Source organism: Nerophis lumbriciformis, linkage group LG28, assembly GCF_033978685.3.
Source record: "Nerophis lumbriciformis linkage group LG28, RoL_Nlum_v2.1, whole genome shotgun sequence".
Classification (NCBI taxonomy): Eukaryota; Metazoa; Chordata; class Actinopteri; order Syngnathiformes; family Syngnathidae; genus Nerophis; species Nerophis lumbriciformis.
In genome coordinates, this window is record NC_084575.2 from 30140738 (window position 1) to 30164566 (window position 23829).

The 23829-nt window shown below is 44.1% G+C and overlaps 1 protein-coding gene across 15 annotated transcripts in view; it reads right to left on the minus strand.

The window, feature by feature from the left end:
• The window catches only part of plekha6 (pleckstrin homology domain containing, family A member 6), a 307746-nt gene that overhangs the window by 62623 nt on the left and 221294 nt on the right, over nucleotides 1–23829 (minus strand). For 9 of the 15 annotated variants that reach the window (XM_061924040.1, XM_061924035.1, XM_061924032.1 and 6 more), the window contains 4 exons: nucleotides 15172–15365; nucleotides 8184–8732; nucleotides 5203–5683; nucleotides 4888–4974 (listed from right to left, as the gene is read on the minus strand). In XM_061924040.1, coding sequence (XP_061780024.1) covers nucleotides 4888–4974; nucleotides 5203–5683; nucleotides 8184–8732; nucleotides 15172–15365 — 1311 coding nt within the window. Of the gene's footprint in view, nucleotides 1–4887; nucleotides 4975–5202; nucleotides 5684–8183; nucleotides 8733–15171; nucleotides 15366–20761; nucleotides 20808–23829 lie in introns of those variants that run through there. The other 6 variants (XM_061924041.1, XM_061924038.1, XM_061924043.1 and 3 more) reach the window with 4 other exon arrangements.

Below are 23829 nucleotides of genomic sequence, written 5' to 3' on the forward strand. Positions count from 1 at the left end.
CTTTGTGTGTTTACATCTGTAAAGACCACAAAATGGCTCCTACTAAACGACAGGGATCCGGTTCATGAAAAGACGCAATCTCTCCATCCGCACACGGATTACTATTTCACAGCAACTGATATTCCTGTGAACCGCACTGTGGATACAACGGGAGCACGTACGGTGAATATTCGCACCACAGGGAATGAGAAGTCATCCTTCACTGTGGTTCTAGCTTGCCATGCTAATGGCCAGAAACTTCCACCCATGGTGATATTCAAAAGGAAGACCTTGCCAAAAGAGACCTTTCCAGCCGGCGTCATCATAAAAGCTAACTCGAAGGGATGGATGAAGAAAAGATGAGCGAGTGGTTAAGGTAAGTTTAAGTTTACGCGAAGAGGCCGGGTGGCTTTTTTCACGCAGCTTCGTCCATGTTGATATACGATTCCATGCGCGCCCACATCACGCTGGTTTTAATATATTATTAAAGTTTGACTGACCTATTTGACTGTTTTTTTTACATTCCTTTAGCGCAGTTAGATGCGGCTTACAACACGGGGCGGCTTATAGGTGGACAAAGTTTTGAAATATGCCGTTCATTGAAGGCGCGGCTTATAACCCAGGGCGCCTTATGGTGCGGAAAATACGGTATATATTATATTTTACCTTAGGTCAGGAAAAAACACAGAGGCTATATCATCCCTACAAGCCTGCTTCGCATGTTTCCCTGCTCGTCGGGGGATTTTCGAGCAGGGAAACCTGCGAAACAGGCTTGTAGGGATGATATCGCCTCTGTGTTTTTTTCCTGACCTAACTTATATTCCGCTCTACCCCGGTATTGAGCACTGTATAACGGATAAACCATGCCACAGAACTACATGTTATATTTTATATTGCTACTGTGGCATATTTTTAGTCTGATTTATACCTTTTGTTTTCTCCCTCTTTTTGTGCCCTTGTGTGCATTATCCTTTCCATCCTTAACCTTTCCATCCTTTGTAACTGAGCTACTGTGTGAAACAATTCCCCTTGTGGTTCAATAATGTTTGTCTAAGTCTAAGTCTGTGGCAGTTCGCTCCCTGTATGATCAGTGTCAGAGCTTGGTCCGCATTGCCGGCAGTAAGTCGGACACGTTTCCAGTGAGGGTTGGACTCCGCCAAGGCTGCCCTTTGTCACCGATTCTGTTCATAACCTTTATGGACAGAATTTCTAGGCGCAGTCAAGGCGTTGAGGGGATCTGGTTTGGTGGCTGCAGGATTAGGTCACTGCTATTTGCAGATGATGTGGTCCTGATGGCTTCCTCCGGCCAAGATCTTCAGCTCTCACTGGATCGGTTTGCAGCCGAGTGTGAAGCGACTGGGATGGGAATCAGCACCTCCAAGTCCGAATCCATGGTTCTCTCCCGGAAAAGGGTGGAGTGCCATCTCCGGGTTGGGGAGGAGCTCTTGCCCCAAGTGGAGGAGTTCAAGTACCTCGGAGTCTTGTTCACGAGTGGGGGAAGAGTGGATCGTGAGATCGACAGGCGGATCGGTGCGGCGTCTTCAGTAATGCGGACGCTGTATCGATCCGTTGTGGTGAAGAAGGAGCTGAGCCGGAAGGCAAAGCTCTCGATTTACCGGTCGATCTACGTTCCCATCCTCACCTATGGTCATGAGCTTTGGGTCATGACCGAAAGGACAAGATCACGGGTACAAGCGGCCGAAATGAGTTTCCTCCGCCGAGTGGCGGGGCTCTCCCTTAGAGATAGGGTGAGAAGCTCTGTCATTCGGGGGGAGCTCAAAGTAAAGCCGCTGCTCCTCCACATCGAGAGGAGCCAGATGAGGTGGTTCGGGCATCTGGTCAGGATGCCACCCGAACGCCTCCCTAGGAAGGTGTTTCGGGCACATCCGACCGGTAGGAGGCCACGGGGAAGACCCAGGACACGCTGGGAAGACTATCTCTCCCGGCTGGCCTGGGAACACCTCGGGATCCCCCGGGAGGAGCTGGACGAAGTGGCTGGGGAGAGGGAAGTCTGGGCTTCCCTGCTTAAGCTGCTGCCCCCGCGACCCGACCTCGGATAAGCGGAAGAAGATGGATGGATAAGTCTAAGTCTAAGTCTAAGTTAAACAGTGTACATTTTCAAAAGATAAATTGATACTTTTGGGATGTGGTTTCATTTGCAATCTGGGAAGGCCATTTTACGGACGGACTCAAAACAACTGGTGATAAATTAAACAAGTTAAAGTACCAATGATTGTCACACACACACACAGACTAGGTGTGGCGAAATTATTCTCTGCATTTGACCCATCACCCTTGATCAACACCGGGAATCATTTTTGGCGATTTAACCCCCAATTCCAACCCTTGATGCTGAGTGTCAAGCAGGGAGGTAATGGGTCCCATTTTTATAGTGTTTGGTATGACTCAGCCGGGGTTTGAACTCACAACCTACCGATCTCAGGGCGGACACTCTAACCACTGGGCCACTGAGTAGGTTGTGTTATATAATATTTTACGTTAGGTCAGGAAAAAACACAGAGGCTATGTCATCCCTGCAAGCCTGTTAAGCAGGTTTCCCTGCGCGTCGGGGGATTTTCGAGCAGGGAAACCTGCGAAACAGGCTTGTAGGGATGATATAGCCTCTGAACCCAGGACCTTCGTATTGCCCCCTACAGCTCATATACTACTTAAAATTCACTATTTGGGACTTTACTTCAGAGACTATTCAAAAGAGTTCTAAAGAACGATCACATGCATTCTACACCACTGCAAAGGACGCTCACTACATTATCATTACATGTGTAGCCAGGTGGGAAAAAAAGGAATTTTACAATGTAGTTCCGAGACGACTCCACTAGGGGTCAGTGTGGCATCTGTTAAGTTAAGTCAAAGTTAAAGTACCAATGATTGTCACACACACACTAGGTGTGGTGAAATTTGTCTTCTGCATTTGACCCATCCCCTTGTTCACCCCCTGGGAGGTGAGGGGAGCAGTGGGCAGCAGCAGTGGCCACGCCTGGAAATCATTTTTGGTGATTTAACCCCCAATTCCAACCCTTGATGCTGAGTGCCAAGCAGGGAGGTAATGGGTCCCATTTTTTTAGTCTTTGGTATGACTCGGCCGGGGTTTGAACTCACAACCTACCGGTCTCAGGGCGGGCTATGTCATCCCTGCAAGCCTGTTACGCAGGTTTCCCTGCGCGTCAGGGGATTTTCGAGCAGGGAAAGCTGCGAAACAGGCTTGTAGGGATGATATAGCCTCTGTGTTTTTTCCTGATCTAACGTATATCTTGGTATTGAGCACTGTGTAACGGATAAACCACAGAAACCTTGACTATGTTATATTTTATATTGCTACCATGGTACATTTTAAGTCTGCTTTATACCTTTTGTGTGCATTATCCTTTCCATCCTTATCCTTTCCATCCTTCGTAACTGAGCTAATGTGTGGAACAATTTCCCTTGTGGTTCAATAATGTTTGTCTAAGTATAAGTTGAACAGTGTACATTTTCAAAAGATAAATTGATACTTTTGCAGAGGTTGTGGGTGTGGTTTCATTTGCAATCTGGGAAGGCCATCTTACGGACAGACTCAAAACAACTGGTGATAAATGAGACTCCATCCATCCATCCATCCATCCATCCATCTTCTTCCGCTTATCCGAGGTCGGGTCGCGGGGGCAGCAGCCTAAGCAGGGAAGCCCAGACTTCCCTCTCCCCAGCCACTTCGTCCAGCTCCTCCCGGGGGATCCCGAGGCGTTCTCAGGCCAGCCGGGAGACATAGTCTTCCCAACGTGTCCTGGGTCTTCCCCGTGGCCTCCTACCGGTCGGACGTGCCCTAAACACCTCCTGAGGGAGGCGATCGGGTGGCATCCTGACCAGATGCCCGAACCACCTCATCTGGCTCCTCTCCATGTGGAGGAGCAGCGGCTTTACTTTGAGCTCCCCCCGGATGACAGAGTTTCTCACCCTATCTCTAAGGGAGAGCCCTGCCACCCGGCGGAGGAAACTCATTTCGGCCGCTTGTACCCGTGATCTTGTCCTTTCGGTCATAACCCAAAGCTCATGACCATAGGTGAGGATGGGAACGTAGCTCGACCGGTAAATTGAGAGCTTTGCCTTCCGGCTCAGCTCCTTCTGCACCACAACGGATCGATACAGCGTCCGCATTACTGAAGATGCCGCACCGATCCGCCTGTCGATCTCACGATCCACTCTTCCCTCACTCGTGAACAAGACTCCGAGGTACTTGAACTCCTCCACTTGGGGCAGGGTCTCCTCCCCAACCCGGAGATGGCACTCCACCCTTTTTCGGGCGAGAACCATGGACTCGGACTTGGAGGTGCTGATTCTCATCCCAGTCGTTTCACACTCGGCTGCGAACCGATCCAGCGAGAGCTGAAGATCCTGGCCAGATGAAGCCATCAGGACCACATCATCTGCAAAAAGCAGAGACCTAATCCTGAAGCCACCAAACCGGATCCCCTCAACGCCTTGACTGCGCCTAGAAATTCTGTCCATAAAAGTTATGAACAGAATCGGTGACAAAGGGCAGCCTTGGCGGAGTCCAACCCTCACTGGAAACGTGTCCGACTTACTGCCGGCAATGCGGACCAAGCTCTGACACTGATCATAAATGAGACTGTGGAGTACAATTTACCCAAAATTTACACCAAATCATCTTGACCACAAGGAAGTATCTTAAAATCATCATAGGACCCCCTTTAACCTAGCCACATTCGCACACACACTCAAATGTATACAGGACTGACCACAGGGTGAGAGATTGTGCAGTACTAGTAGGAAAAACAGAGGAAAATGCCTCGACAGAAAGTGATATGAAGACTTTTAGGCCAGGGAAACTAGTCACCGAGTGACTATGTTTGTGTTCTGTGAAATGCAATGCAGCACGGTGGCAGCACATACCATTTTACTGTGGATGGAAGGGGATACAGGATAGTTGTAGTGGTATAATCCATGACCTATGGACCTCCTATCACCTGGGTAGTCATACTGAAGGAAGGGGAGATGATAACCAGGAAAGACGGAGGCAAGAAAGGACACCAAGATTGTTAGACTGGAGTAAGGGTGAAAATGGTCACATTAGTCTCTCATTCTTTCTATCATCTCTTAGTTTGCATGACTACTTTAACTTCTGGATACTACTAAGGTTTTGATTTGGAGCCATTCCGGTCAGAAGGGATCAAGTCATCTCTGGATGAGCCTACACCTGTTTCTCACCTTTGGCGAGCTGAGGGATCTCCGTAGGTTATAAACCGATGGATCGGCGTAGACCATGTCGTCCCTCATCCTTCCCGAAAACCAATCGAAGCGGGCGGATGGCGATCGAGCCGGCGAGGCAAAGTTGTGCGACACCGGCGAGTAAGCCCCGGTGGAGGACAACGACGGTGACCGGGGCACGGACCTGGAACGTGGCTGGATAGAAAGGCGTCTCAAGGACTTTTCTACCCCGCTGTAGTACTGCGGTCCCCAAGAGTCCCTCGGGTTCGGCGGATCGTAAAACTGGTGAGGTCCATCCCTCAGCGAGCGTCGCTTGTCCTCGACGGCCCAGCGGTGGTCGTACCCGCCCACAGCAGAGACGGTGCAAATGCTATCAGGCCGTACTCCTGGCGGGTACAGTGGGTACCCTTCCACGTACTGGGGGCCACTTGGGTAGCCGTAGTAGTCGACACCTGGACTCACTGGGTAGTAGCGGGATGGACTGAAAGAACAGGGAAAATGCAAATCTTTAAATATACAGTATGTCTTTTGTCTTTTTGCAAACAGTAGAAAACACGTAGATTGTCAATCATATACAGGTGTGACCTTTATGTTGCAGTAAATTAACCCTAAAGGAGCATCGGTGCATACAGAACCGGAACTCTCTAATAACTAAAGTTCCTTGGGTGAATAATGTGAACTCACTACACCGGTATGTTTTAGCGCTTTCATGGTGAGTTTACTGACAGATATAAGTAAGAACTTTACACTACTTTATATTAGAAATGGCAACAGCAGAGGATGAATGTCCCATAACAAGAAGACAGAGAAAAAGAAGAAGCTTATCGACTACGGTGTTGCCCCGGACTACGAAGGGGGACGCGCACAAATTTTCAGGACTTATGCAGATCCCAAATACAGATCAGCAGGTACCAGAAGGTAAGAAACGTTGCTTTTGCATGATATTGTGAAACCAAACACCAGATAATATGTCTTACCTTATACACACACCATAATAATACTCGTATGTTGAAGCGCAGTACAATCCAGCAGCATCATAGCTTACCAAAGTCGTACTAAAACATTTTGATGGATTTTTGAGCGCTGTGCGTAATGTTCTATATTTTTAATGGAACATATATAGTTTTGGTGTTGAGTCATATTGCAGTCTACACATATCTCTTATGTGTGACTGCCATCATATTGCAGTCGACACTTATCTCTTATGTGTGACTGCCATCTGCTGGTCACACTTATCATTTCACCATGTACCAAATAAAATAGCTCCTAGGTCGGTAAGCACAACCAGAATTATTCCGTACATTAGGTGCACCGGGTTATAAGGCGCATTGTCGAGTTTTAAGACAATGAAAGGATTTTAAGTGCGCCTTATAGTCCGAAACAATGCGGTAATTATGACATAGTGCTACCTTGGTTTTCAGTATTGGGTCAGTTAAAAACCACGGCAAACAACGTAAATTCAATTAATCCATACGAGAAACCCCAAAATGTTTTTACAATCTTAGACGCAATCTGAGCATGCTGGGTATAGTTAAAGTTCCATCCATCCATCCATCCATCCATCTTCTTCCGCTTATCCGAGGTCGGGTTGCGGGGGCAGCAGCCTAAGCAGAGAAGCCCAGACTTCCCTCTCCCCAGCCACTTCGTCCAGCTCCTCCCGGGGGATCCCGAGGCGTTCCCAGGCCAGCCGGGAGACATAGTCTTCCCAATGTGTCCTGGGTCTTCCTCGTGGCCTCCTACCGGTCAGACATGCCCTAAACACCTCCCTAGTGAGGCGCTCGGGTGGCATCCTGACCAGATGCCCGAACCACCTCATCTGGCTCCTCTCGATGTGGAGGAGCAGCGGCTTTACTTTGAGCTCCCCCCGGATGACAGAGCTTCTCACCCTATCTCTAAGGGAGAGCCCCGCCACCCGGCGGAGGAAACTCATTTCGGCCGCTTGTACCCGTGATCTTGTCCTTTCGGTCATAACCCAAAGCTCATGACCATAGGTGAGGATGGGAACGTAGATCGACCGGTAAATTGAGAGCTTTGCCTTACAACTCAGCTCGTTCTTCACCACAACGGATCGATACAGCGTCCGCATTACTGAAGACGCCGCGCCGATCCGCCTGTCGATCTCACAATCCACTCTTCCCTCACTCGTGAACAAGACTCCGAGGTACTTGAACTCCTCCACTTGGGGCAAGAGCTCCTCCCCAACCCGGAGATGGCACTCCACCCTTTTCCGGGCGAGAACCATGGACTCGGACTTGGAGGTGCTGATTCTCATCATAGTTAAAGTTAAACGTTTAAATTAAAGTATCACAAACAAATGTGAATAAAAGATTGGTTTTGGTTGGACATAATAGTGAGAGTCCAGTCCATAGTGGGGCCAGCAAGAGATCATCCCGAGCGGAGACAGGTCAGCAGCGCAGAGACGTCCCCAACCGATGCACAGAAGACTTTGGACAGCCAGCGCTTCATCCGTGGCCACCGAACCTGTGCTCCCATCCCTTTTCTCGTTTTTCCTTGCTTTCATTGATTGATAGATTGATTTCTTAACGAGGCCAAACACTGGAGGAAGCTAGAGCTGAAAAGTGCACCTGTTGCCCGAGACGAAACTAGAATGCACTAAACGTGCAAAACATGAAACAAAAGCAATAACGTGAAGCTAACATGAACCGCAAACAGTAAAGGGAACAATGGACCAGTGCCGAGTAAACGGTGAGTCGGGTATAAAACGGGTGTGTGATTAGTGACGGCAGCAGGTGGAGACAGTGATCAACAGAACCCTTAAGCGCTCCTCGCAACGAAAACGTGAACAAAGTACGAAAAGGAGCACTAGAAACGGAACTAAACACAAAACCTAGACATGACCTTCTTCACCTTTTGATGTAACTCCTGACCGTCCCGTGTTGTCTGATTTGGACATTTTAATAAATGCACGACCACACAAAGGACCATGGGTGCAGTATATCTATATTACAACAGCAAAGTACCTGTGGAGGTTCTCCTGGGACGTCGGGACTCGCCGCTGATTGACCCACTGCTGCAGCTGGGCCATGGAGCTTTTCCTTTGGGCCACTTTCTCTGGGACAGTCCTGGGCAGAACCCCCCTCCTCAGGACGACATTCTGCTGCTCCCTTGTGTCCTGCGGTGGTCTGACACCGCCCTCTGGTTGTCTTGGAGGTGCATCGCTACTATTGTGAGTCTGGGGATGAGTGGGCTTGCCGTTGTAGTTTTGGGGAATGGCGCCGGGAGGACAGTGGTTGTTCCAACCATTTGGATGGTGGTTTGGTTGAACGACACGATTGGAGCCCGGTCCTCCACCCTCATCTTCAGTTTTGCCCCCAACTTCTTTTGGTCTCATGTTCGGTTTCACAGTGTCATGATCCGAGCAAGGGGTCGACGGCGGTGGAGTTTCCAAATTGTCCACCCGAGTGCAACTTGTGTTTGGTGAATGCCTTTGAGTTTTCAGTTCCGTTTTCGGGTTAGTGTCTCTTGTCACCATGGTCTGGTTGAGATCATCTGTCGTGTTTGAATTTATTCTGAAAAGAACAAAATAAAACAAGTTTAATACCTTTTTTTTGAATGAGACTTACCTATATACGGTAAGAACTAAGAGTGGGGAACTTTGGGCACTTCACCATTTGATTATCTTTATTATCTACTGTTGCATGTCTATGGAGGTGGAAGGAAGCCGGAGTACCCGGAGGGGACCCACGCAGTCATGGGGAGAACATGCAAACTCCACACAGAAAGATCCTGAGCGCAGGATCGAACCCAGGACCTTCGTATTGTGAGGCAGACGCACTAACCCCTCTGTCACCGTGCTGCCTAAGTTCATTGGCAACACTAAATTGGCCCTAGTGTGTGAATGTGAGTGTGAATGTTGTCTGTCTATCTGTGTTGGCCCTGTGATGAGTTGGCGACTTGTCCAGGGTGTACCCCGCCTTCCGCCCGATTGTAGCTGAGATAGGCTCCAGCGCCCCCCCACAACCCCGGAAGGGAATAAGCGGTAGAAAATGGATGGATGGATCTACTGTTGCGTTTGGGTCACATTTTGGCGACGGTTGTGTTCCCGGGATGCGGTAGGACAGGAAGTAGCGTGCAAGTAAGAGTCTTTTAATGTCAAAGACGAGGCAAAAGTACAAAAAGAGGGATGTGTCACGGCCTGGGCGCATTCTAATGCGCATTCATCTGTGCGCTGCGTTGAGCGCACCTCCAAGCGCCACTCCGGCAGCAGCTGCAATCAATCAGCACTCTACACACCTGTCGCTGATGAGCTCCCTGGGCTTCTTAAGCCAGAGCCAACCTGCGTTCCGGGCCAGAACGTAGCGACCTGTTCTGTATAGTAAGCTAACTCGTGTCTAGCTCTATGCTCACTCTCTCTCTCTGTGTGTTTTCTCCTCCTCCGTGTTTCACTTGTCTCGTGTTCCCGTGTCGTTCCGGCAGCATCCCTCCGTTCCCTGACGACGAGCTGTGTGTCTCGTCTCCCCTTATTCCTCTCTGGTTCCCTGGCTACCCCTTTTTGGATCTCGACCTCCCGTCTGGACACAGACATTTGACGCCTCACTCTTGCCCCTGACCTCCTGCCTGTCTATGGACCTTTGAGCATGCCTTTCCTGCCCTTGGACTTCGGCCGGCGGCGTTTCTGGGTGTTGTTGATAAATGGCATTGGCTTTGCATAGTAGAGTTTTAACTTGCACTTACAAATGTAGCGACCAACTGTAGTTACTGACAGTGGTTTTTATGAAGTGTTCCTGAGCCCATGTGGTGATATCCTTTACACACTGATGTCGCTTTTTGATGCAGTACCGCCTGAGGGACCGACGGTCCGCAATTTCATCGCTTACGTGCAGTGATTTCTCCAGATTCTCTGATGATATTACGAACCGTAGATGGTGAAATCCCTCAATTTCTTGCAATAGCTGGTTGAGAAAGGTTGTTCTTAAACTGTTCAACAATTTTCTCACTCATTTGTTTACAAAGTGTTGACCCTCGTCCCATCCTTGTTTGTGAATGACTGAGCATTTCATGGAATCTACTTTTATACCCAATCATGGCACCCACCTGTTCCCAATTAGCCTGTTCACCTGTGGGATGTTCCAAATAAGTGTTTGATGAGCATTCCTCAACTTTATCAGTATTTATTGCCACCTTTCCCAACTTCTTTGTCACGTGTTGCTGGCATCAAATTCTAAAGTTAATGATTATTTGCAAAAAAATAAAAAATGTTTATCAGTTTGAACATCAAATATGTTGTCTTTGTAGCATATTCAATTGAATATGGCTTGAAAATGATTTACAAATCATTGTATTCCGTTTATATTTACATCTAACACAATTTCCCAACTCATATGGAAACGGGGTTTGTAGTAAGCCAACTTGTGTCTAGCTCTATGCTCACTCTCTCTCTCTCTCTTTTTTCTCCTCCTCCGTGTTTCACTTGTCTCGTGTTCCCGTGTCGTTCCGGCAGCATCCCTCCGTTCCCTGACGACGAGCTGTGTGTCTCGTCTCCCCGTATTTCTCTCTGGTTCCCTGGCTACCCCTTTTTGGATCTCGACCTACCGTCTGGACACAGACATTTGACGCCTCGCTCTTGCCCCTGACCTCCTGCCTGTCTATGGACCTTTGAGCATGCCTTTTAACTTGCACTTACAAATGTAGCGACCAACTGTAGTTACTGACAGTGGTTTTTCTGAAGTGTTCCTGAGCCCATGTGGTGACATCCTTTACACACCGATGTCGCTTTTTGATGCAGTACCGCCTGAGGGATCGACGGTCCGCAATATCATCGCTTACGTGCAGTGATTTCTCCAGATTCTCTGAACCTTTTGATGATATTACGGACCGTAGATGGTGAAATCCCTCAATTCCTTGCAATAGCTGGTTGAGAAAGGTTGTTCTTAAACTGTTCAACAATTTGCTCACTCATTTGTTGACAAAGTGTTGACCCTCGCCCCATCCTTGTTTGTGAATGACTGAACATTTCATGGAAGCTGCTTTTATACCCAATCATGGCACCCACCTGTTCCCAATTAGCCTGTTCACCTGTGGGATGTTCCAAATAAGTGTTTGATGAGCATTCCTCAACTTTATCAGTATTTATTGCCACCTTTCCCAACTTCTTTGTCACGTGTTGCTGGCATCAAATTCTAAAGTTAATGATTATTTGCACAAAAAATAAATGTTTATCAGTTTGAACATCAAATATGTTGTCTTTGTAGCATATTCAATTGAATATGGGTTGAAAATGATTTACAAATCATTGTATTCCGTTTATATTTACATCTAACACAATTTCCCAAATCATATGGAAACGGGGTTTGTAGTAAGCCAACTTGTGTCTAGCTCTATGCTCACTCTCTCTCTCTCTCTGTTTTCTCCTCCTCCGTGTTTCACTTGTCTCGTGTTCCCGTGTCGTTCCGGCAGCATCCCTCCGTTCCCTGACGACGAGCTGTGTGTCTCGTCTCCCCGTATTCCTCTCTGGTTCCCTGGCTACCCCTTTTTGGATCTCGACCTACCGTCTGGACACAGACATTTGACGCCTCGCTCTTGCCCCTGACCTCCTGCCTGTCTATGGACCTTCGAGCCTGCCTTTCCTCCCCTTGGACTTCCACCGGCGGCATTTCTGGGTGTTGTTGATAAATGGCATCGGCTTTGCATAGTAGAGTTTTAACTTGCACTTACAGATGTAGCGACCAACTGTAGTTACTGACAGTGGTTTTTCTGAAGTGTTCCTGAGCCCATGTGGTGATATCCTTTACACACTGATGTCGCTTTTTGATGCAGTATAGTAAGCCTGAGGGATTGAATGTCCGTAATATCATCGCTTACGTGCAGTGATTTCTCCAGATTCTCTGAACCTTTTGATGATATTACGGACCGTAGATGGTGAAATCCCTAAATTCCTTGCAATAGCTGGTTGAGAAATGTTGTTCTTAAACTGTTCTACAACTTGCTCACGCATTTGTTGACAAAGTGTTGACCCTCGCCCCATCCTTGTTTGTGAACGACTGAGCATTTCATGGAAGCTGCTTTTATACCCAATCATGGCACCCACCTGTTCCCAACTACACTCTTAGAAATAAGGGTTCTAAAAGGGTTCTTCTACAAGGGCTGAGGTTCTAACTGGAACCATTTGCTTCTGAAAAACCCTTTCCCAAAGAAAGGGTTTTTCAAGGGTTCTTGGTAACGCTAATGGTTCCAGTAAGAACCATTTTGATCCAGAGAACCCTTTAAAACCCCTTTTCTGAATAATTGGTTTTAAAAGGGTTCTCACTAACACTAAGGGTTCCAGTAAGAACTATTTTGATCCAGAGAACCGTTTTTGGAAGAAAGAGTTCTTCAGGGATTGTTGAAAGCATGGGTAAGATCCTGTGTCACCAGGGACATACTTCCTGATAACATTTGCCAGTAATGGTGCCTATCTTTAAATAAATGTTTTTCTCATTAAAATGTTTTGAATGTTTGTTCAATGTCAACATGATAAATGACCACAATATAATATGAACTAAACTGATCTGTAGAATACAATATGGTTCTTTATAGAACCCTCAGAAGACAAGACGGTTATCGGTGAAAACCTTTGAAAAGGGATGTTTTTAGAACCCCCTGTGTCAGGTCTAGATGAAACCCTTGAAACATGAAAGAGTTCTTTGTGGAACTCCTTGTGTGGGTTCTAGATGAAACCTTTGAAACATGAAAGGGTTCTTAGTGGAACTCCCTGCATGGGTTCTAGATGAAACCCTTGACAAACGAAAGGGTTCTTAGTGGAACTCCCTGTGTGGGTTCTAGATGAAACCCTTGAAATACGAAAGGGTTCTTAGTGGAACTCCCTGCGTGGGTTCTAGATGAAAGTCTTGAAATGCAAAAGGGTTCTTAGTGGAACTCCCTGTGTGGGTTCTAGATGAAACCCTTGAAATACGAAAGGGTTCTTAGTGGAACTCCCTGTGTGGGTTCTAGATGAAACTCTTGAAATACGAAAGGGTTCTTAGTGGAACTCCCTGCGTGGGTTCTAGATGAAAGTCTTGAAATACAAAAGGGTTCTTAGTGGAACTCCCTGTGTGGGTTCTAGATGAAACCCTTGACAAACGAAAGGGTTCTTAGTGGAACTCGCTGCATGGGTTCTAGATGAAACCCTTGACAAACGAAAGGGTTCTTAGTGGAACTCCCTGTGTGGGTTCTAGATGAAACTCTTGAAATACGAAAGGGTTCTTAGTGGAACTCCCTGCGTGGGTTCTAGATGAAAGTCTTGAAATACAAAAGGGTTCTTAGTGGAACTCCCTGTGTGGGTTCTAGATGAAACCCTTGACAAACGAAAGGGTTCTTAGTGGAACTCCATGTGTGGGTTCTAGATGAAACCCTTGAAATACGAAAGGGTTCTTAGTGGAACTCCCTGCGTGGGTTCTAGATGAAAGTCTTGAAATACAAAAGGGTTCTTAGTGGAACTCCCTTTGTGGGTTCTAGATGAAACCCTTGAAATACGAAAGGGTTCTTAGTGGAACTCCCTGTGTGGGTTCTAGATGAAACCCTTGAAACATGAAAGGGTTCTCAGTGGAACTCCCTGTGTGGGTTCTAGATGAAACCCTTGAAATACGAAAGGGTTCTTAGTGGAACTCCCTGCGTGGGTTCTAGATGAAGGTCTTGAAATACAAAAGGGTTCTTAGTGGAACTCCCTGTGTGAGTTCTAGATGAAACCCTTGACAAACGAAAGGGTTCTTAGTGGAACTCCCTGCGTGGGTTCTAGATGAAAGTCTTGAAATACAAAAGGGTTCTTAGTGGAACTCCCTGTGTGGGTTCTAGATGAAACCCTTGACAAACGAAAGGGTTCTTAGTGGAACTCCCTGCATGGGTTCTAGATGAAACCCTTGACAAACGAAAGGGTTCTTAGTGGAACTCCCTGTGTGGGTTCTAGATGAAACCCTTGAAATACGAAAGGGTTCTTAGTGGAACTCCCTGCGTGGGTTCTAGATGAAAGTCTTGAAATACAAAAGGGTTCTTAGTGGAACTCCCTGTGTGGGTTCTAGATGAAACCCTTGAAATACAAAAGGGTTCTTAGTGGAACTCCCTGTGTGGGTTCTAGATGAAACTCTTGAAATACGAAAGTGTTCTTAGTGGAACTCCCTGCGTGGGTTCTAGATGAAAGTCTTGAAATACAAAAGGGTTCTTAGTGGAACTCCCTGCATGGGTTCTAGATGAAACCCTTGACAAACGAAAGGGTTCTTAGTGGAACTCCCTGTGTGGGTTCTAGATGAAACCCTTGAAATACGAAAGGGTTCTTAGTGGAACTCCCTGCGTGGGTTCTAGATGAAAGTCTTGAAATACAAAAGGGTTCTTAGTGGAACTCCCTGTGTGGGTTCTAGATGAAACCCTTGAAATACGAAAGGGTTCTTAGTGGAACTCCCTGCGTGGGTTCTAGATGAAACCCTTGAAACACGAAAGGGTTCTTAGTGGAACTCCCTGCGTGGGTTCTTTGTAGAACCTCTCATGGGGGGTTCTGGGTGGAACCTTACACACACAGTTCTAGGTAGAACCCTCCAAAAGGGTTCCAGGTGGAACCTTTATAAAAAGGTTCTACCTGGAGCCAAAAAGGGTTCTCCTATGAGGACGAGCCGAAGAACCTTATATGGTTCTACTTAGCACTTTTATTTCTAAGAGTGTAGCCTGTTCACCTGTGGGATGTTCCAAATAAGTGTTTGATGAGCATTCCTCAACTTTATCAGTCTTTTTTGCCACTTGTGCCAGCTTTTTGAAACATGTCACAGGCATCAATTTCTAAATGAGCTAATATTTGCGAAAAATAACAAAAGTTTACCAGTTTGAACGTTAAATATCTTGTCTTTGCAGTCTATTCAATTGAATATAGGTTGAAAAGTATTTGCAAATCATTGTATTCGGTTTTTATAAGCCATGCAATAGTGCTAATGCCTCAAAATAGGATTACAATACTTCTTGAAAGGATTCATGTCAAAGAAGCCACACCTCTGTGTCGGATGAACGTTGACCTCGGCCGCTTCGCTCATGGCTCTGATCCACTCCTTCTGTTCTTCATGGCTGTCCGTGCTGAAGTAGTACGTTCTGGTTCCGGCGTGCTCCGCCTGCATGCAAAACACAGCGGGAGTGTTTAACTCCTCCTCGTCCTCCTCCTGCTCCTCTTCCTCCTCCTCCAACCACACCTGCAGATGGAGAGAGAACAAGAACATATGAGAAAAAACAATTGCGTCACCAATTATGTGCGCTTTATTAATATGATAAGCAGCAAATGTGCCATGCACGCAAGATATGTCCATGCAAAGACTCTTCGGCATGCATCTCATTCCATGAGAAAATGATGATTTTTCAATCATTTTCATGACAATGCATTATTTACCTTTGTATGTGTGGTCAAATGAGGGATTCTCAAAATGTGGTACGCCAAATAATCACTTGATTACTGTGTGTAATGTTACAGTGGCCAACAATATTATACATACTTGTTAAATAAAACTTCTGCCTTGTTTTTAATGAATACTTCGGCCTACTATGCTACTGTATTTTTATGTTGGGTCATGATGGTGAGAATCTTTTTTTTTTCCGTGGTGGTCCTTGGTGAAAAAAGTTTGAAAACCACACCGCTGTACCACCTTGTCTTTAAACACATTTTAAATTATATTTAGTTTTTTTTTTCTTTTCAAAATAGTGTGTTATTACCAGAGGTGGGACCAAGTCATTGTTTTGCAAGTCACAAGTAAGTCTCAAGTCTTTGCCCTCAAGTCCGAGTCAAGTCCCGAGTCAAGACAGGCAAGCCCCGAGTCAAGTCCAAAGTCAAGACTGGAAAGTCTCAAGTCAAGTCCTAAGTCCTGCATTTTGAGTTTCGAGTCCTTTCAAGTCCTTTTAACCACAGACTAATATATTAACACAGATTGTGTATGCTTTTCAAACGCTGTATTTATTTATTAAAACAAGTGCATTTTAAATTGCAGGAAAGAAAATTGTGCTGACATTGCACTTTATAATAGCACTATTAACCAGTCATTTTAAACATTAACTCATTCCTTTACAGAACAAACACATTGAAAAATAAAGTGCAAATGTACTTATTTGTACAAAAGTGTTAACATTGAAAAAACATGACATATACGTGAACATAACAAAAAAGTTGTACTTTTTATATGTCAGGGCCCTATGCTGCATTGCATTTGCAAAAGACCAAATTAGCCAAGAGTCTGTCAGTCATTTGTGCACGATGGGGGCGTAGTATGATGCCACCATGGCTGAAAACTCGCTCCACTGGAGCACTGGAGGCAGGCACTGCCAAGACTCTCATGGCCACTCGGAACAGTGAAGGAAGAGTCTTCATGTTCAATGCCCAGAACAAAAGGGGGGAGAGAGTTGTTTTGGGTTGGTGCACTACTTGTAAGTGTATCTTGTGTTTTTTATGTTGATTTAATTAAAAAAAGAAAAGAAAAAAAAATTATTTCTTGTGCGGCCCGATACCAATCGATCCACGGACCAGTAGCGGGCCGCGGCCCGGTGGTTGGGGACCACTGAGGTAAACAACCAACAGTATGTCAGAAAGCTAGCTAAAACGGTACACATATTCATAATATAGTATACATTTTAACTGACCTTTATTTTACTATTTTTGTCTTTTTTTAGGTGGCTAAAATACGCGGTGCTGCTGACCGCCGTCTAACGTTACGTGTGATATATTGACTAACGTAACCCTGCTTAAAAAAAATCACTGAACAAAAAGTATGAATAAGGTAGTGAACTGCAACAGATTCCCGTGTTTGCAATAACGTTATAACGTTAGCAGTGAGTTTACAGCCTCACTGATTTAACTACACAGCAAATAAAAGTCACGTTACTTAGCCAATAAACGTTATCTTACATTCAAAACTTACCGTTCTTTGTGCAACTTCAAATGCCGGACGAAGTTGGAAGTTGTTGCCTCTCCATCAGTAATTTTCGAACCGCATGTGTTGCATACTGCAAACCGTTTTGTGTTGACCACCTCGTAATTTTTATACCCAAACAAAATTATCTTAGGTATCATTTTTTGTTCACTGGCGTGTGGTTTGGACATGTCTTCTTCGTTGGTTGTCCTGCAATTTGATTGGATGAATGCTGTGTGATGAAAACAAAGTAGATCTAATTTGATTGGCTGTTGTACTGAGAGCACACCAGCTGACACACGCAACGCTGATAGACAAGTACACAATGAAAAATACGGAGCGCTCCCGAATAACTTTTTCATCTTTGGGTTTTGGGGAAAGTAGCAAGTCATGTCAAGTCATGTCAATTCAAAAGGCTCAAGTCCAAGTGAAGTCACAAGTCATTGATGTTAAAGTCTAAGTCGAGTTGCAAGTCTTTTTACATTTTGTCAAGTCGAGTCTAAAGTCATCAAATTCATGACTCGAGTGTGACTCGAGTCCAAGTCATGTGACTCGAGTCCACACCTCTGGTTATTACTGACCAAACTGTGTTCAGGTGAGCCTGGAAAATAACGTTCAATGAAAATAGAAAATTAATATTGATATTGAAGAAGAAGAAGGGCTAGTTTTGAATAAGAATATGCTTCAGTTTACTCCTTTTCAGATATGTTTTGAACATTATGTGATATTTAAAAATAAATAAATAAATAAACAATTCAAATAAAAAATTATATCAAATATATTTCCAGTGAACATTTTTTTTTAATGATTCAAGTGTTTTTTTTCGCATTTTCTTAAGAAAAAAATCAGCGAATTTGCATATTTTCTGATGAAATGAAAGGCAGGAACTTGAGATGAGCCAACCCTCTGACAGGCGTACATTGGGTTGGATCACGGGTGTCAAACTTAAGACCCGGGGGCCAAATCTGGCCCGCCACATTATTTTAAAGCCTGGAAATAATAAGCGTTAATAAAATGCTTAATCTTTTCTTACTAAATATATTTGTCATTTCCCTTTTGACATTAAAAATCCTGTACTGCATGCAATTGTATATATTTTTAAAAATGCAATATTAACACAATAAAAATACTATATTATCATCTATTCCAAATACATTTTTTGTTAAAATAAAGATATACAGGTAAAAGCCAGTAAATTAGAATATTTTGAAAAACTTGATTTATTTCAGTAATTGCATTCAAAAGGTGTAACTTGTACATTATATTTATTCATTGCACACAGACTGATGCATTCAAATGTTTATTTCATTTAATTTTGATGATTTGAAGTGGCAACAAATGAAAATCCAAAATTCCGTGTGTCACAAAATTAGAATATTACTTAAGGCTAATACAAAAAAGGGATTTTTAGAAATGTTGGCCAACTGAAAAGTATGAAAATGAAAAATATGAGCATGTACAATACTCAATACTTGGTTGGAGCTCCTTTTGCCTCAATTACTGCGTTAATGCGGCGTGGCATGGAGTCGATGAGTTTCTGGCACTGCTCAGGTGTTATGAGAGCCCAGGTTGCTCTGATAGTGGCCTTCAACTCTTCTGCGTTTTTGGGTCTGGCATTCTGCATCTTCCTTTTCACAATACCCCACAGATTTTCTATGGGGCTAAGGTCAGGGGAGTTGGCGGGCCAATTTAGAACAGAAATACCATGGTCCGTAAACCAGGCACGGGTAGATTTTGCGCTGTGTGCAGGCGCCAAGTCCTGTTGGAACTTGAAATCTCCATCTCCATAGAGCAGGTCAGCAGCAGGAAGCATGAAGTGCTCTAAAACTTGCTGGTAGACGGCTGCGTTGACCCTGGATCTCAGGAAACAGAGTGGACCGACACCAGCAGATGACATGGCACCCCAAACCATCACTGATGGTGGAAACTTTACACTAGACTTCAGGCAACGTGGATCCTGTGCCTCTCCTGTCTTCCTCCAGACTCTGGGACCTCGATTTCCAAAGGAAATGCAAAATTTGCATGGTTGGGTGATGGTTTGGGGTGCCATGTCATCTGCTGGTGTCGGTCCACTCTGTTTCCTGTGATCCAGGGTCAACGCAGCCGTCTACCAGCAAGTTTTAGAGCACTTCATGCTTCCTGCTGCTGACCTGCTCTATGGAGATGGAGATTTCAAGTTCCAACAGGACTTGGCGCCTGCACACAGCGCAAAATCTACCCGTGCCTGGTTTACGGACCATGGTATTTCTGTTCTAAATTGGCCCGCCAACTCCCCTGACCTTAGCCCCATAGAAAATCTGTGGGGAATTGTGAAAAGGAAGATGCAGAATGCCAGACCCAAAAACGCAGAAGAGTTGAAGGCCACTATCAGAGCAACCTGGGCTCTCATAACACCTGAGCAGTGCCAGAAACTCATCGACTCCATGCCACGCCGCATTAACGCAGTAATTGAGGCAAAAGGAGCTCCAACCAAGTATTGAGTATTGTACATGCTCATATTTTTCATTTTCATACTTTTCAGTTGGCCAACATTTCTAAAAATCCCTTTTTTGTATTAGCCTTAAGTAATATTCTAATTTTGTGACACACGGAATTTTGGATTTTCATTTGTTGCCACTTCAAATCATCAAAATTAAATGAAATAAACATTTGAATGCATCAGTCTGTGTGCAATGAATAAATATAATGTACAAGTTACACCTTTTGAATGCAATTACTGAAATAAATCAAGTTTTTCAAAATATTCTAATTTACTGGCTTTTACCTGTATACTGTACTTAAATATCTGCTTGACTTATGATTTCAAAACAAATTATCAATCAAATTGTAGACTGTAAAATTGACAATGGATTTTATTCTTATTTTTTTTACCATAAAGTCAACTTTTGGTACTGTTTTTTTCCCATACACAGTAAGACACTAAAACATTAAAAAACAAACAAAAAAATACTAAAACAAGATTTTACGGTAAAAAAATTAAAAAAAAAAAATGGCAGCTCTGTTGAATTTTACCGCTAAAAACAGTGGTATTGTTTCTCCATTCCATTCTATTTTTAAAAAAATTTTTTATATGTTGTAAAAAACTAAAACTAAAAACACTGCTTTTATTGTAAAATTCTGGTGACTCAGCTGCCAGTTTTTAAAGTAAAATGTCAATATTTTTTTTTGCAGCTTATGTAAAAAAAATATATATTGTTAATGCATTATATTGTATTATATGTAACCATAACTGCAATGTGGCCCTCAAAGAAAACCAATTTGACCCCCCTGGGTTAGATGGTGCATGTTATTGTTTGCAGAAACTTTTATGTACACAATTCTTCCATCCATATGTGTGGCATTATTATTATTTTTTTTTCATTGGATAATAAACGTCAGAGAAAAGTGGTATGGTGAGGCAAAAAAGTATTTGAGTTGGCTGGTGCTTGTCGCTGCTGTCTTTCTACATCCAGGCAAAGTGGCTGAGAGACTTTTAAAATTAAAAGAACCTAAGGAGGAACTTTTACAACAAAGGAACACAAGTTTTTTTGTTTTTTTTCTGGAAGAAGATAAGCCTGTCTGGTTGCTGATAGGATTTTAAAATGCATTTGATCTTTTCTTTAAGCGTCATGCAACACATGAACCAGTCAAAGCAACATGCACTGCAAGAGACAATAACCATGCATATTTGCACAGAGAACAAACGACTACTGTACCTATGTTACTAGAAGCCCACGCAGGAAACAACGAGGGCTGGCACAACTCATGGGGAGAGGAGAACAGACATGGGCTCAAGGTTAAACTTAGACAAACTTTAATGATCCACAAGGGAAATTGTTCCACACAGTAGCTCAGTTACAACGACGGAAAGTGTAAGGATGGAAAGGATATAGACTAAATATAGCGATATAAAATATAACATATATGCGTAATATCAGGGCCGGCCCGTGGCATAGGCCGTATAGGCATAATGCTAAGGGCGCCGTCCATCAGGGGGCGCCACACCAGTGCCACAAATGTTGGAGAAAAAAAAAAAAAGTTGGTACTATTATTTCTAAATACAAAAAATAATCCCACGTTAATTAAAATGTAAAGTAAAGCCTATTTAATAGAAATATTATTTGTTACAACATATGACCTTCCTGCATGAGAAGAAGCTGGCAGAAATGTACCCCAACATGTGGGTTGCTCTGAAAATCTCTATTAAAAAGCACAATTAGAGAACTCTGTAGGATTCCCTTTTTTTTGTAATATAGTTGTTAAAGTCATACTGGTTTGATATCTTGTTTTGTGCAGTGCCTTATTTATATTGTATTTTTAATTTATTTTATGCAACTTGTTGACACGTTGGGGAGGAGATCTTGCCCCAAGTGGAGGAGTTCAAGTACCTCGGAGTCTTGTTCACGAGTGAGGCAAGAGTGGATGGTGAGATCGACAGGCGGATCGGTGCGGCGTCTTCAGTAATGCGGACGCTGTATCGATCCGTTGTGGTGAAGAAGGAGCTGAGCCGGAAGGCAAAGCTCTCAATTTACCGGTCGATCTACGTTCCCATCCTCACCTATGGTCATGAGCTTTGGGTTATGACCGAAAGGACAAGATCACGGGTACAAGCGGCCGAAATGAGTTTCCTCCGCCGGGTGGCGGGGCTCTCCCTTAGAGATAGGGTGAGAAGCTCTGCCATCCGGGGGGAGCTCAAAGTAAAGCCGCTGCTCCTCCACATCGAGAGGAGCCAGATGAGGTGGTTCGGGCATCTGGTCAGGATGCCACCCGAGCGCCTCCCTAAGGAGGTGTTTAGGGCATGTCCGACCGGTAGGAGGCCACGAGGAAGACCCAGGACACGTTGGGAAGACTATGTCTCCCGGCTGGCCTGGGAACGCCTCGGGATCCCCCGGGAGGAGCTGGACGAAGTGGCTGGGGAGAGGGAAGTCTGGGCTTCCCTGCTTAGGCTGCTGCCCCCGCGACCCGACCTCGGATAAGCGGAAGAAGATGGATGGATGGATGGATGGATTGTTGACACGTTTTATTTTCTGTTTATGTATGTAAAAAATATTGTATTTCATATATTCATTTTTTATTTTTTGTATTCATTTATTTATTCATATTTTTTTTCATCTTGTTAACTATTCTGATTGTTAATTTGCTTTCTTTAAGTAAAAAAAAAAGAGGTCAAAGACAAAGCTATTCAGTTTCTTGTGAGTATATACACTTCACTGCCGATGTGGGGGGGGGCGCCACCTAAAATCTTGCCTAGGGCAGGGCCGGCCCGTGGCATAGGCCGTATAGGCAAATGCTAAGGGCGCCGTCCATCAGGGGGCGCCACGCCAGTGCCACAAATGTTGGAGAAAAAAAAAAAAGAAAAAAAAGGTTGATACTATTATTTTTAAATACAAAAAATAATCCCACGTTAATTACAATGCAAAGTAAAGCCTATTTAATAGAAATATTATTTGTTACAACATTACGCCCCCACCCCCCACCCTTCCACCCCCGCACGGTGCGCCCCCTCCCTTCCCGTATCATGACTCTTTTTGGACGTCACCACATCAAAAAATCAACATAAGATGTCAAAACGGCCAAAACTGTCAGGTGCCCAGGGAAGAAAAAAGAGAAAAGAAGAGGAGTAGAAACGAGAAAAGACAGAGGTAGCAGGTAGGTAACGTTAGCCTACATGAAATTATTTGTCTGTTACAGAATGTGATAGTAACCTGGCTTTTTAGCATTAAGCTAATGTTACATGATTCGGCAATTGCTAATCAATAAATAGCTAGTTCTGTTTTAACGTCGGGTTAACATTGTGGAGGGGGCTAAATTGTTATGGGAAATAATAATGTAACGTTAGGTAATTACAGTACTCCCACCTTACATTCCTCAGGGACATTTGTATTAGATCTTTTAAGCAGGTGTTTTTTGTTTACATTGTTATTGCCTTCTGGTTAGCTAATGTTTGCCCTGCAGGTAATAGTCACTTTTCCACCCCTTTATATATTAGGTATAGTTGTAAGTAAAAAAAAAAAAGGTCAAAGACAAAGCTATTCGGTTTCTTGTGAGTATATACACTTCACTGCCGATGTGGGGGGGGCGCCACCTAAAATCTTGCCTAGGGCGCCAGATTGGTTAGGGCCGGGCCTGCGTAATATAAAAGATCAGTCTTGAAGAAATTATTTAATTTTTTTTTTTTAAACTTACATTTAATTAATACATATTGTAAAAAAATGTATAATATTACAATAAATAATTTTTAAATAATAAAACAAATATGAGAGTCATATTTTTAATCACAGCAGAAGTAATAGAAATAGTCAATTCTCCAATTCACCACAAGATGGCAGCAGAGACAAAGAAGCCTAACAATAACAAGCCTACAAGCACCTATTGCATCACGGTAACTTCTTTCATCATAAATCAATTTAAGTCACAGTCCTTATTAGTAATCTTACACGATTTAGCTGGCGTAAACTATCCCCGCATAACAATTTATCTTCAATAATGCTGTTATTTCGCTTAAAATATTGTTTTTTTTTTAAATCGTGGCTTTAGTTATTTTTTTTGTCAAAATGGAAATCAGAGGACAACAAACATGATACTTTATGAAACAATTCTATTTGATCTAACCACGTCGGTCAAAAAAAACAATAATAACAAGGGCAATTCCGTCAACAGGAAGTGACGTCACTAACAGACGGCTAGTGGAAGGCACAGGCCACGCCTACTGCAGTGACAGCGCCCTGATGTGATTGGCTGAGGGAGAACATAGTAAGACCGGGCAGTAACTTGGCAACAGGGG